Source organism: Strix uralensis, chromosome 11 (genome assembly GCF_047716275.1).
Source record: "Strix uralensis isolate ZFMK-TIS-50842 chromosome 11, bStrUra1, whole genome shotgun sequence".
In the NCBI taxonomy this organism is placed as follows: Eukaryota; Metazoa; Chordata; class Aves; order Strigiformes; family Strigidae; genus Strix; species Strix uralensis.
The window spans coordinates 10,542,248-10,555,216 of NC_133982.1; the positions used below are offsets into that span (position 1 = coordinate 10,542,248).

Here is a 12,969-nt window from a genome sequence, read left to right on the forward strand (position 1 = left end):
TCTCCCCGGGGGGACAGGCACAGACGGCGGCGGGGCGGCCCCGGCCGGCTCCCGGGCCCCACAGCACCCGGCCGCCCTTTCTGTGGTGGCCCTGAGGGGCTGCCCTGGCGCCAGAGCGGCGCACCGCCTGCCGCGTGCCCCTGCCCCGCCCGCGGCGCGCCCCCTGGCGGGCGGGCGGCTCCGCACGGGGTAAAGCTCCGGCGGCCTTTAAAAGGAGGAAGTCCCTCCTCCCGTTCCGCCTGGTGATTGGCTGCGGCGGCCCAGCGGGCGGGCGGTGATTGGCTGCGACTGGCGGGTGGGCGGGGCGGCGGGCTAGGGGTGCCGTGGCGGGCGGGGGCCGGCTCGTCCCGGCCGTGGCGGCGGCGGGTGCGCGTCGGGGGGCCGGTGTCGCGCCCGCCCGCCCGGGGCCGCGCCATGAAGAGCCTCAAGTCCCGCCTGAAGAAGCACGAAGCCGTCATCGGGGGCAGCGCGGTGCGTGCCGACTGGGCGCGGGGCGGAGGGGAGGGAGAGGCCCCCCCCTCTCACTTCCCCAAGAGGGCTGAGGGCCCGGGGGCTCCTGTGAGGGCGCGTGGGGCGAGAGGTTGCTGGGCTCCGGTGCTTTGGGAGCTCCGGGGAGGAGTGGCCGCTGCTGGGGGGTGCTTGGGGGTAAGGCTGGGAAGCTGAGGGGTGGGGTCTGGGGTCTCCGGGGCTGTGGATCCGTGGGGGTGAGGGGAGTAGAAGGGGCCGGGGGTTGTGTGGGGGCACAGCGGGCCCCGGCTCTCTGGGGAGCTGAGGCTTTGCTGGGGGCAGAGAGTGTGGGAGAGCTGGGGTAACCTGGGGGGGAAGGTGGTCTCTGGGATCGGTGGGGGGATCTCTCTGGGGCAGGCGTGGAGCCGCAGCACCCTGGCACTCGGGGGAGCTGTGCGCCAGCGAGTTGGGGATGTGCTGGAGGAGTGGGGGTGCTCTGGGGTTTGAGTGCAGGGGCAGCAGCGAGCCCCCGGGTGGTCTGTGCGTGGAGAGGGGGCGCAGCAGGGAGAGGACCTGGAGTGCTGCTCTGGGGAAAAGTGGGGTGAGAACATGCACCGTGCCTGGCACCCGGCCTCTTCGTCAGGCTGCCCTGGGTGACCTGCAGCTCGGAAAACAGGCATGCAAACGCATGTTACCTCTGCCTTCAGGTTTGCTTTCTGGCCCCAGCAGAAATTAACACCTTTTTTATTTCTCCACCCCCCCGCCCAAGAGCCTTAGGAGCCAGTGCTGAGCTCTAACTGGCAACCTGCCCTGGGTCTTGCTGAGATATGTCTGCATGGCATTGTCAGTAGCTCGTTCAACATTTGTAACTTCTGTGGCAAAATGGGATCCCTTATCCCAGTACACAGAAGGAGGGTTTGCTTAGAAAGTGCACGAAAAGCTTTCAAAGTGACTGGTGACTTTATGCAGTTGTGATTTCTGATCATCCCATCTGGAAACACTGGGCCTGGGGGAGTTGCGACCTCTGGAAATGTGGTACCTTTGTGGTGGTGCAGTTGTCTGTGTCTTGTTCTCTACAGCTCCAAAATTTAGGCTCATGTTAACTGGCTTTATTGGTTTTCATTTTTACTTCATTCATCTCCTCAGATGACTTTTGGTGAGAGAGGTCTTAGTAACTGAAGAGAGCTATGTTTGGAGATTACTTTGTGTGGTAAATCATCTTTAATTGTGACTGTGCAGTAAATGCTTCCCTGGGAGTCTGCTGTGGCAGTTGCTCTCCTAAGTTTATTGCTGCCTTCCTGCTCTCATTTGCTAAACTTGCCGCTGGCTACATGGAGTAGCGGAAAAGGGCAGGTTAATATGATACACCAGCTTTTATCAGTCGTCTTTTAAGGCATTAGCTATCTTTAAAATACTCCTGCACATTTGTCTTGGGTCTGAAGCTATTACTTGAAAATAATAGTTCATTTGAAAGATATGTAGATATTCAGGCTTGTAAACTGCTGACCGAACTCATCTGACAAAATGACAGCTCTGTGTGGAAGTGCCTCATTGTGCTGAACACTTCACTGTGCAAAGGAGTGATTCAGAAGTCTGTTATGATAATTTGTAATGTGTAGGCTGGCACTGCTTAATGTTATTCATGAGTTGTCCTATACTTAAGAACTGTTTGTTATTTCAAAATAAGCCTATGATAATTAAATTTCAACAAATACTTAACAGCATCCATCTCTGGTGTTGAATAGACATGGAGATTTTTCACTTCCATAGGTGAAGGCTTAACAAGCCTTCTTTTCAAAGTAAGTTTGAGCAGTCTTAATGCTTTTAAGAGCTGAAGTTATTCTAAAATATATGAAGGGAAATTACTTTCAGTGAGATTCTTTAAAAACTGGGGTTTGTACCCATGATGTACTTATCTCCCCTGTTTATTACATATTTTGGTTACTTGATCACTCCACCGGCTGATCAAACACCAGCTTAGAACCTTCTATGTGGGGGGGGAAAAAAAAGTACTCAACCACATTGGTGGGTGTTAATAGTGAGGCCAAAGGGGGGGGGATGGTTGTATAAAGCCAGGTCTCTGTTTGTAACTGCTGGGGAAGTGGGTGGGAATCCTGCCAGCGTGAGCTTTATAGATCCTGCCTGAAAGGAGTGTAAAAGAGTTGCCTGTTTGAGAAACTTCATCTCTCTCTCCTGTCCCCACCCGGTGCTATTTCCTGGGGGGTGGAGGGAAACTTAATCCCTTCATCGTGCTTCTGAAAATTTTCCTCCAGGTTAAGGTAATAGGTACGTGCCTGCTGTCTTCTGATGGTGATCTTTTGGAAATGGTTTTATTATGTGTCTCACAATGGAGGGAAGCCATGAAAAGCAGCAGAAAGTAGAAATGATAGTTATTATCAATTCCACAATTATCCAGAATGTTGTGTCTGAAGATGGAATTATCTGGTTTTGCCAACTCCAACTGGCTGGTGGTGCTTGGAAAATAATCTGAGCAGCCTGTTCAGTAACTTCAGTACTCTGAATAGTGAGACAAATGCTTGTCACTTGTAGTAGTGGAGGCTGGAAACTTTAACATCGGCTTCTGTGGAGCGTGAAGCCTTTGGGGCATGGCCCTCACTTTCAGTCAGAGACAATGCCTCATTCACAAACATCTACAAGATAGATTTTAGTTAATGTAGTCAATCCTGTTGGGGTGATCAGAGCAGCATGCGCTGCTGGTATTGCTGAGATTCCAAAATACATGTAATATATGCCCATATTGTAAGTGTATGTTTGTGATGTAGCTTGTGTTTAGGAAGTGTGCTCTTCCAGTAAAGTTTGAAATTCTGTCTGTAGCTGTATGTACGAGAACCAAATATGAAATGCTCACTGGTTGGTTTTTCTTGAGCAGATGGCTGGGGAAAGACTGGTTTATTGCTCTACAAAGTTATTTTTGTTTCAGATCTTTGCTAATCAACTTCCACTGGTGAGATTCTAACTGTTGGCCTCTGAGGGCAGCAGGGGGAAAGGTTACCTGCTTATTTCTTTAACACTTGAGAAATAGATGTGGAGGTGTCCTGTTAAATTTGAGGTGTGTTATTAATGTGGGGTTTTAACCTTTCTGTCCTTTGTGATGAGCTCTGGAATTTAGGGAAGGGGGCTTCTGGACTGCTTGCCAGAGGATGGCTACTTACTGCCAAACAGGGGCTTCGTGGTAGTGCTTTGAGCACAGCTGAAGCTGCCTGGCTGAGCAGTGGTGGGGCTGCCTCGCTCGGGAGTTGTTTACATCCAAAGAGAGGACGTCCAAGACCAAGCTGGTGTGAGATACATGCTTCAGACACCAGCAGTGCTGTCTGGAGCACCTGCACGTAATGAGAAGGAGCAGATGTGAAAACTTCTAACAATCCTTTCTCCTCTGGGGAAAGTGATGTTGGACTTTTTTTAATTAAGAGAAACTGAACATTGTATATAATTAGCGGAAACCATTGTGCAAGAAACAGAGGTAGACATCTGAGCACTTGCCCTGGTATGATGATCTGTGATTATTAAATTGATATCTGGACAAGTTCTGTAGTCAGTGACAGCTGAACTTGTTTAAGGTTGTGTTAACACTTTTTTCAACACTTTTTCCCTGTGGAGACTGCCCTGTTCGGTTAAATGATGACTTTTCCTCTGGGTAAGGAGTGGAACTTTGTGGGTTGGCCCAGTACACAATTAAACAATTACTACTGCCCTGTCAGCAGCGGAGAGGGGAGGCACCACCTCTTGTTCTCATCTGACCGCTTTTATTAAGGGAATGGAAGAATACTGTTTGTTGTCTGAATTTGTTAATTAATCAGCAACCCTACATCTTTGTATGTACAGCAGAATAACTTTGTTAAAAATTGTAGCACCAGTGTGCTGTAGAATGCACATTAATAGCTTAAGGAATGCAGTAAGAAATAGATATTTGGTAACCTAGTTTTAACTGAAGATTCAAGATCACTTTGGTGTTGAACTTCTTAAAAGAAAACACTTGTGCTGCTGGTGGCCCGCATGGGTTTGTAATCTAACAAGATTTTCATGGCATTTTGTCACGACTCTGCTCTGTGCAAAGCCAAAATGGGTTTTGTCAGCCCTGCTGATCACAATGCTATGACCTATCAGCAGAATTTTTCCAGCATTGCTGCTGTTGGCTGGAGAGAAGTTGTTCTTCCCTCTTGACTACCTCCGTCGTGTCTGTTGTGGGCCACCAAAGGTGACTTTGCAATGCCATCTTCAGGCAACACAGCCAAGAATCGGCAACACTATAATATTCAAATGTCAAATCCTAGGCTGACTGTGGTTACTCCTTAGAGTATGTTTGGGCTGCAGGAAGCTTTATTAAGGCTTGTGCTAATGTGTGTGTTCCTTGGAGAAAACTCTGTGATTCATTTGCATTTAGTTAAATAGAATTAGGTGCTTGTTTGTGTGATGTTTGTGGTTGATGTTGAAGAAACAGGAGGTTAGTCAAGACGGGCAATTTGTGGTTCAGCAAAAGCTTTGTGGTGCAGCCTGTTTACAGATGCATTGTAATTTTCAGGCTCCTTAAAAAGGAGTATTTATCAATGCTTTATCATTTTGGAATGTAGCAATTTAAAATATTTTAAAAATTGGAGGTACAGTGAGTGCCTGTAAGTTAAATGTCCTTAGCTGATTTGCAGACGTAATGATGCAGATAAGGCTGCTTGGTTATCTGGTTTAAGTTCATCTGACCTTTTGCTCAGATACAACTTATGTAGTACTTTGTTAGTGTTTAAATATCAATATTTATTAGCAAGCAAATGCTTAGAGCGTCTGAGAGACTGATACTGTCTCCGTGTTTTCATTACTTAATGGTGATGGAACAGGATGGAGTCGGACTGTAACGTATTCCTGTCTCCGTGCACGCCTGCTTGAGGCTGCTTCCCTGCACGATGAATGTAATAGTCATGTCGTGTTTCGTCACCCCCTGATATTTTCTGATGCTTCGTTATTAATAAATGGAAGCACACAAATCAATCAGTCCTTGCCCGAGAGCTTGTAATTTCAAACTAATGGCTTGCCTCCCGGTGTGATACGCTGCTTTGAATGGCAGACAAAGGCAGCTGGACTCTGACCTTGCCGCTGTTTTCTCCCCATTTAAAGGGGAAATACTTTCTCCTGGGCACTCCTGGGGGCAAAGCTGGGCTGCGGCAGGACTCTGGCTTCCAGGGCTCCCTGTTATTTTGGTGTCGAAAGCTGTGATGCTGTCGTTGCTGTAAAAGGGTGTAATGTTCTTTGTGTGTAAGTCCCAGTTACCTTAAAATGTACTTAACAGACTGTTTTAAAATGCAACTGCAGAACCACCGGTTTGTTTTCAGGGTGCATAAGTAGTTCTGATCACTTCTATTAGTGGACACTAATGATCTGTATCTTGGGGCTGAGAATTTGAGGATGTCTCATCAATATAGTGCACTTGAGTTGTATGTTGGCAATGAAACATAAGGATGTTTAAAAATGATTGGAAATATTTTTTTTTTTCATTTTAGCAGACTTTGCATTCTTCAAGAGTTGTATGCGGTTCTTGGACACTTCCACTGTAGCTTGGGTGCTGTTGTAGTTGATGCTGGTGTTTTTTTCCCCTACCCCAGATATGTGGAAAAGAGAAACTGGCTATGCAGTTAAGTACATGTCACTCCTTGTAGATAGAAATGTACTATTGACACAGATTTAGAGCCCTTGGGATGGTTTTGAGAGGACTATTTGACATGTCACATAGCTAGAAGTAGATTTGAATAATTTCTTGATAATCAATAATTTGATCTTGATGGGATATGCTAACTTGCAGTTGGAAGGAAAATGCCTTAAGAATAGGGTAAAATCAGGAATGTTTATGGTGAGGTTTTAGATAGTTGCTGTTAGTTTTGCTTTAACCTGTTTGCTTGGAGACTATCACCTAGATGAATGACAGGCTGCAGTTACATTTAAACAAGCCATGCAACAGCACAAGTCTCATGAATTCTTGACACAAGCATTTTGATCAATGCAAAACCAGAGCAGTCCTAGGAAGACTGTTATTTTTGATCACTGTTTAGACTAAGCCTTGCCCACTTTGTAGCATTCAGTGACTTTTCTGTAGAAGGAGAAACTGCTGTATATGAGGTGATAACATAACGTGCTGAGGGTGGGAACCTGCTGGGTGAGACAAGAACCCTGTGGTCAAGCTGGGTCTGTCTTTCCCTTATGTAGACTAAACAGTGCATCTTCCTCCTGCAGTTCTAAACTCCAGAACATTTGTATGTGAATACAGACACATCCTGATGAGAAAGATATGCTTATAAAATGCCATTGCCCCCCTCCTTGAGCTAACCCTTTCTCAAACCTGCTATGTGCAGTATTTTTCTAGACAACTGCAGATAAGCCAAAAGTCTGCAAGATAAATGACTACTGGCTGATGTGCATCTGTACTGAAGGGGGAAGCTATACCTGGTCGATATATTTAAAAAATAGTTTCAGTAACTTACCCTTTCATTTTGTCAGTCTGGGCAGTTTTTAAATAAATCAAACTACTTCAAAAGCGCTTGTCATTTTGTGCCATATAAAATTGCAGGGTGTGTCTGTTCAGATGTTTTGACTGCAAATGTACTCTGACCTCTGTAGAGTGAGCAGGAAAATTAAATGCACGGGCTGATAGATGTGCTGAGCCTGCCCTTCTCATCTGTGCTTGGCTTATGTGACACACATACGTTTCTCAGGTAACCCTCCTTTGTCAGTGAGTGTCTTTCTCTGCAGGAAGAGCGCATGAGACCTAAGATGGACAAATTAATATCTTGTGACAAAGATTAATAATTCTTGGTCTTTTCTTTGACAAGAATTATTCTATCTAATGGCCTTCAGAACCTGCAGTTTTAGTTTTATAACTGTTTCCATAAAAGTATGATGTTTTTGTCTACATAATTTTTAGGACCATTCATATATTTGTGAGCACTTGCCGTAAGTGGTGATGGCAGTGTTTTACCAGAGCTCTTTGCTCTCAGGTTTTATGTGCTTATGTCACCTGCTAATGGCATTAGAGGAGGACATGTGTGTTCATTTTTTTCATTAAGGGGATTATCTGCCTGGCCCAGCAGTGACGAGGAGCTGTGTTCGCTTTCACAGGTTTATGTCAGCTTTCAGGCTGAAGGGTTTAAGAGCTGCTTTGATTTACAACTGGTGTTTCTGAAGTAAGTTAGGTGGCTGCTAAAGATCATCTGTGCTTTATTTAAGCTGTTGGTTTGTGCAGTCGCCATTATGCAGCTATGTAGGCAAAAGAGTTTAGAGACTCCAGATGAGCAATTTCCAGTTCAGGTGGAAGATCCTGGGCAATACTGTTTTAGCAACAAGTTAACTTCTCACAGGTTTTTTTCACTGCAATATTAAGACCAGTATTTCTTGTGTCCCTGGCCCTGTATTGTCTTTTTTTTTTTTTACAAAGGTCAGTGCATTCTCAAATGGGAGTTGTACCTCATTGACCAGACATCTCTTCTTGCTGGCATGAAAAGTCTTGTGAGTTCCTTTCTGGCTGCTAGGATTTCACTCTGAAGAACATTTGGGTTGAGAAAAATCTCAGCAGAAGAGCTGCTGGGATTAAAGGATATTATAGAGTGCTTTCCAAAGGCCTTCATTTGCCTGTCCTGTTTGGGTCCCCATAACCCCAGTATTACTCTCTCCTCCTGTGGCTTGGGATTGCTAGTAAAACACTTTGAGTTCCTCAGTGGGGACACTCAGGTGGCTGGGTGTGCAGTTATACTGTGCATGGTACTTCATGGGTTCTACCTGCTTTTCTTTTTTTTTTGGTTGAGAGGAGAAGATGCCCAGTAGCTTCAAGCTCAGATTCCCTAAATATGGTGCTATGTTTATTGATAAATATCCTGTAACAATGATAAACTTTACACCTTAGCTTTGCTAATTGCTTCTCTGCTTGTCAGCAGTGTACAAATAGATTTTAAATTTTTTTAGCCTCTCAGAACTACTCTTGCTGATAGCACCCCATAGCTCTCAGTGCCAGCAATGGTGTGCCCTTTCCACTGCTCTCGGTAACATGAGAACATCCTGTCTTGCTTTGCTGAGAAGTGAGAACAATTAGTCTTGGTACCAAACATGCCCTGTGTGTCAATACCTCTAGTGGCAGGCATTAATGCTGTTATTGCTCTCATCTTTAAATACTTAATTGTAATGACAGATGAGGAACAGGCTTGTTTTTGAGGGTTGTAGTTTTAGAGGCTACTATAAACTTTGACTCTGAACTGTGCTGTATGCTCTTATCAGTAAACAACCAAGAACGGTGATATCCTTTATCTGCTGGCTGGGAGTACTGCGGCATACAGCATGGGGGGATGTGGTAATGTTGTGGGGTGGTCCAGAGAGATCCCCAAGATGAGGACTGCAGACTGGTAATGTAGCTTGACTTCATCTGCTAAATATTTGGTAAGATAAGGGGCTTTGGCTTCAGAATAAAGTAGATAATTGTTCATGCAATGTGTAGGAAGTTGTACAGTCCCTTAGCAAAGGGTGTTGAGGATGCTAAAAGCTTACCTGGACTTGAGGAAAAACTGGGTAAGTTAATAAAGCAATTAATTGAGAATTATTAAGCATGCAGGTAGAATCCCTCTAGCCCAGGAAGTTTAAATCATTGATTGAAAGCTAGGAGAGCTTTTGGAAAAGTATTCTGTGCTTGCTCAGTTTATGCTGCTCCGAGCAGATACGTTCGGTGTCTGCACTGCTCCCGAAGGTGTTACAGTACCAGGTGAATGTACAGAGTGCGTGCGGACACCAGACGTATCTGTTCGGTATTCTGAGAGCATGCCAGAGCCGAGCTGAGAGGAACAAGTACTGCATTTGATCCCCGGCAGATGTGGAGATGGGATACCCCCTTATCTTGGGAGACCTGGGGTTGGGAAGAGTTACTGGCAGGCTGAGCTTAGGTGGAACAGGTGCTGTGTGTTATCAGAAAATGGGCAACAGCATCCTTGGTGTGCTGGGAATTCAGCACCTCCGGAGATCTGCACTGCTGGTCTGCCTGATGGTGGTCTTAGCTCTGAAAACCCAAATCTGAATTAGTTTCCAAACTTCGGTTACACTGAAAGAATGCAACACAACATTAGTTTCTACCCTTTGAGCCGCCTTGGAGAACAATTTAATGAGTGTGAGCATGTAGTGGGGCTGTGTTTCCTGAAGGCGCTCGGTGCCGATGGAGTGGTGAAAGCTGGGTTTCCCGAGAGCTACTGTCTGTGCTTAGTCTGAGCTGGGCAGGGCTGCGGAATGTGGTTTAGCAATCCTAAATCTTGTGGTCAAGAATGTCTTGGGAGGATCTTAAGCATAAAGGGGCTGCAGGATGAGTGTAGCTCATGAGTCATGAGGAATGTCTGCAGGCAGATAAAAATGGGGACAAGTGAAACCTTTGGGATAAATTGGAGAAGACTGTTCAGCTAGAAGGCGCAGTCTTACCCCCATGGTTTCTCACCAAACTGATTTCAGTTAAGTAGGGTTTTTTATGCTGTTGCTGTCACTTGTGAAGCATATTTATTTTTTTCCCCTCAAAATGCTAAAAATGACAGACTTGGTTCTGGTCAGAAGATAACTTGGGATGACCTAGTCATTGCACTTTTGTGGGGTGACTTTGTCACGGGGGCACTAATTGCAGAAAGGTCTTGGAATGTTCCTTTGGGACATGTTAGTGCTGTGAGGCAAAGGCCTGGTGCTCAAAGCAAGTGATGCGGGGTAGTTTAAAAGTTGCTGGGAAAGGGTGAATTTGTGCAAATACGAATGAGTGATTTTAAAAGTCTCTTTACTGAGAAAATCCATTTATTAGGTTATTTGCAGTCTCTTGTGCGTGTATGTGGTTTTTCTGGCTCTGCACTGTGTTTCTCTTCTGCAGACAAGACAGTGGTTGCTTGTCATGTTGACCAAGTCCTCTAAATACAGCACTCAGGAGATCTCCATTTAAATTTAAAACTTGTGAAAGGGGACTCTACATCTTCCCTACTGTTAATCATTATGCTGTCTATTTAATGTTTTCACAGCCTCTGTGACTCTTCTCGTTTAACATGTTGGGAGACAGACTGGCAGCAGCAGTAAGCTGAAACCAGGTTCTATTCAGAATGGGTTTCATCACTGTAAAAGGAGAATTTTTTTTAAAGCAGAGGCATGTGTGTTTTCTAATTTAAAATCGGTTACATTTCTGTCAAAATAGGATCATGCATTCCATCTGCTCTGCAGTTGTAACTGTCTGAAGTCTGATCGTGAGTCTGGTTTCAGCTTTGTGGTGTGGTGGAATGGGAAAAAATTACTCCTGCGAGTATTTCAGTCCTTCTGTGTTATTAGTGGTGATAAGTATGACCTTCATTAATGTCAGTGGACAGTTAATTTGACTAACATGTTTGTTATTTTCAAGTGAGTGGTTGCATGTCTGCAGAGCATAACAACGCTGTAGTAAAGTTTCATGCATGCTTGTCTCGTTAGTTAACATTAAATCTAAAATGTGTTACTCAGGACATGAGCATGCGGAGAATGTATTAATAGCTATTGCTTGGCTATCAAGTACTGGATTATCAGAAAATAGATCTGGTCTGATGAGACTGTCTACGTATTGTTTACAAGATATTTCAGATCTGGGCAATATTTACTTGTGAGTCTGAGTCACTCTGGCAGTCTGTCGCAACACAGAAACAAAAGCTCAGGGAGGGTTTTCTCGGGGATTGCTGGGGAGGGACAGGCTGAGCAAGTGGCCGGACCCGCAAAGGGCTTCACCGGCTGGGCAGCCTCTGGCCAGGGGTAGCCCATTTTTTATTAAGAGTTATGAAGTCTGAAGATGATCCTGAAGATGGGGAAAATATACTGGGGGGTCCAAGCTAAGTGAAGGATGGAACAAGATGAATTTAGGGCAGTGGAGAGAATACACTTCTCGAAGCAGCCTGTTTGAACTCTGGCTTGGTGCTTTGTGAGCTGCAGTGGTTTGTAACTTGATGCGAGATAAACTGGTTGTTTCTGGCAGCAAGAAGCTGCGAGTTCTATGATGACTTGTTGGTTTTCCTGTGCAGCTAAAGACACAGTAGGTATCTTAGATTGCGTATCAATGGCAGTAGTTTACAACTGGAAAAATGCAAAAGCTTAAATATTGTAAATGTTTTCTGTTTCTTTTTAATGTGTGTTGTATCTGTCTTTAACAACTCTTCTTGTGAGGAATTCTCCTTAAATGTGAAAAGCTTGGGTGACAGTATTTGATTTAGTACATCATAGGAAATGGATGCAATTTACTTAAGTGTTATAACCAAAGGGGGGAAAAAAGATTTATTTTTTTTAATAATGCTCCTGTTAATCAGAAGACTTATGAAATGGGAGCAAGGAATGACTGGTGGAGGGTTTTCTGTAGATTTGAGTGAGTTTGTGCTGGGGGGTATAAGCTGCAAGTATGAACCTCAGCAATCTAAACCCAGTGGCAAACATGCGAGGTGTGATCGCTTTCCTCTAAGGATGTGAAATGCCTTGCGCAAAAGAATTTAGAGGGAACAGAGCTTGATGCTGTGTATGTGCAGTTTCTAAGGTATTTTAAAATATAAAATTTGCATAATAAGGTAGCTTAGCAGAGGAAACTTTGCCGAGCTGTGGAGGGATACTGCCTTTGCTGCCAGCAATGTGTGCAGCGCTTGCTGTGAACAGTAATGCCACCGATGCAATGACTTTAAGCCAGCCAGGTTGGCATGGCTTTTAGGCTAATGGATGTTTTAATTGATTGACAAATCAGTACTGTGCTTTAGCTGGGCAACACTAGTGGCTGTAATTTCATTAGTCGTCTATTTTATTACCTCATGTCACTTTCAGCGAGTATTGTACTGAATAAGCTATTGCTAAGACTTCATAATTACTGTAGTCTTGTTTATTGTGAGAATGGGGAATAAAGGTGATCATGATTACAACTCCATTATACAAATTGTTCTATAGATGCAGGGTGGTGGCAGTGGGGTTTTGGTTTTCTTCTTTTTTTTGTATCTCCTCTTTCACCTGGCCAGCGCTGGCGCAAGGCAGGACCTTGCTCGCGGCAGCTCTGAGCTTCAAGAGCTGCATGGCATTGGCGCTCTCTGTTGTGGATCTTCCGGACTTCCTTACACTCAATCTTGAAAAATGTTGGTCTTCCCTAGTAAGACAGATCTTAAGGAGAAGGTAGGTCTGTCCTGGTAGAACGTATTTATATTTTTTTCAAGTTGAAGATTGTACATAGCTTCTGGTTTTTATCTATTACTGTTCTTCTCGCTTTCATGTGAAGACTGCTAAGACTTCTGCATAGTGGGTTTGGCACTCTGAGGAGGTGGAGGAGTGTGTTGTGATGAACCCAGCATGAAGGATATGGGGTTGGTGGGCTGCTTTCTCACTTAAAAATGCTTTCAGCTACTCTTTGGCTGCTCTGTTTTGGAAATTACTAGGTTTACCAGTTTTAATGTTCTTTATTTGGTGAGGGATGGAACTTCTGATCCACAGTAATAAGTAACTTCATGCACCTACAGGCTGCGTATGTCTCGCTGTTATCAG

The 12,969-nt window shown here is 44.8% G+C and overlaps 1 protein-coding gene across 1 annotated transcript in view; it reads left to right on the forward strand.

Moving 5' to 3' along the window:
* The first annotated feature begins 334 nt into the window (after positions 1–334).
* The window catches only part of UACA (uveal autoantigen with coiled-coil domains and ankyrin repeats), a 33,666-nt gene continuing 21,031 nt past the window's right edge, over positions 335–12,969 (forward strand). The window contains exon 1 of the mRNA XM_074880455.1: positions 335–471. Coding sequence (XP_074736556.1) covers positions 415–471 — 57 coding nt within the window. The 5' untranslated portion in view covers positions 335–414. The remainder of the gene's footprint in view (positions 472–12,969) is intronic.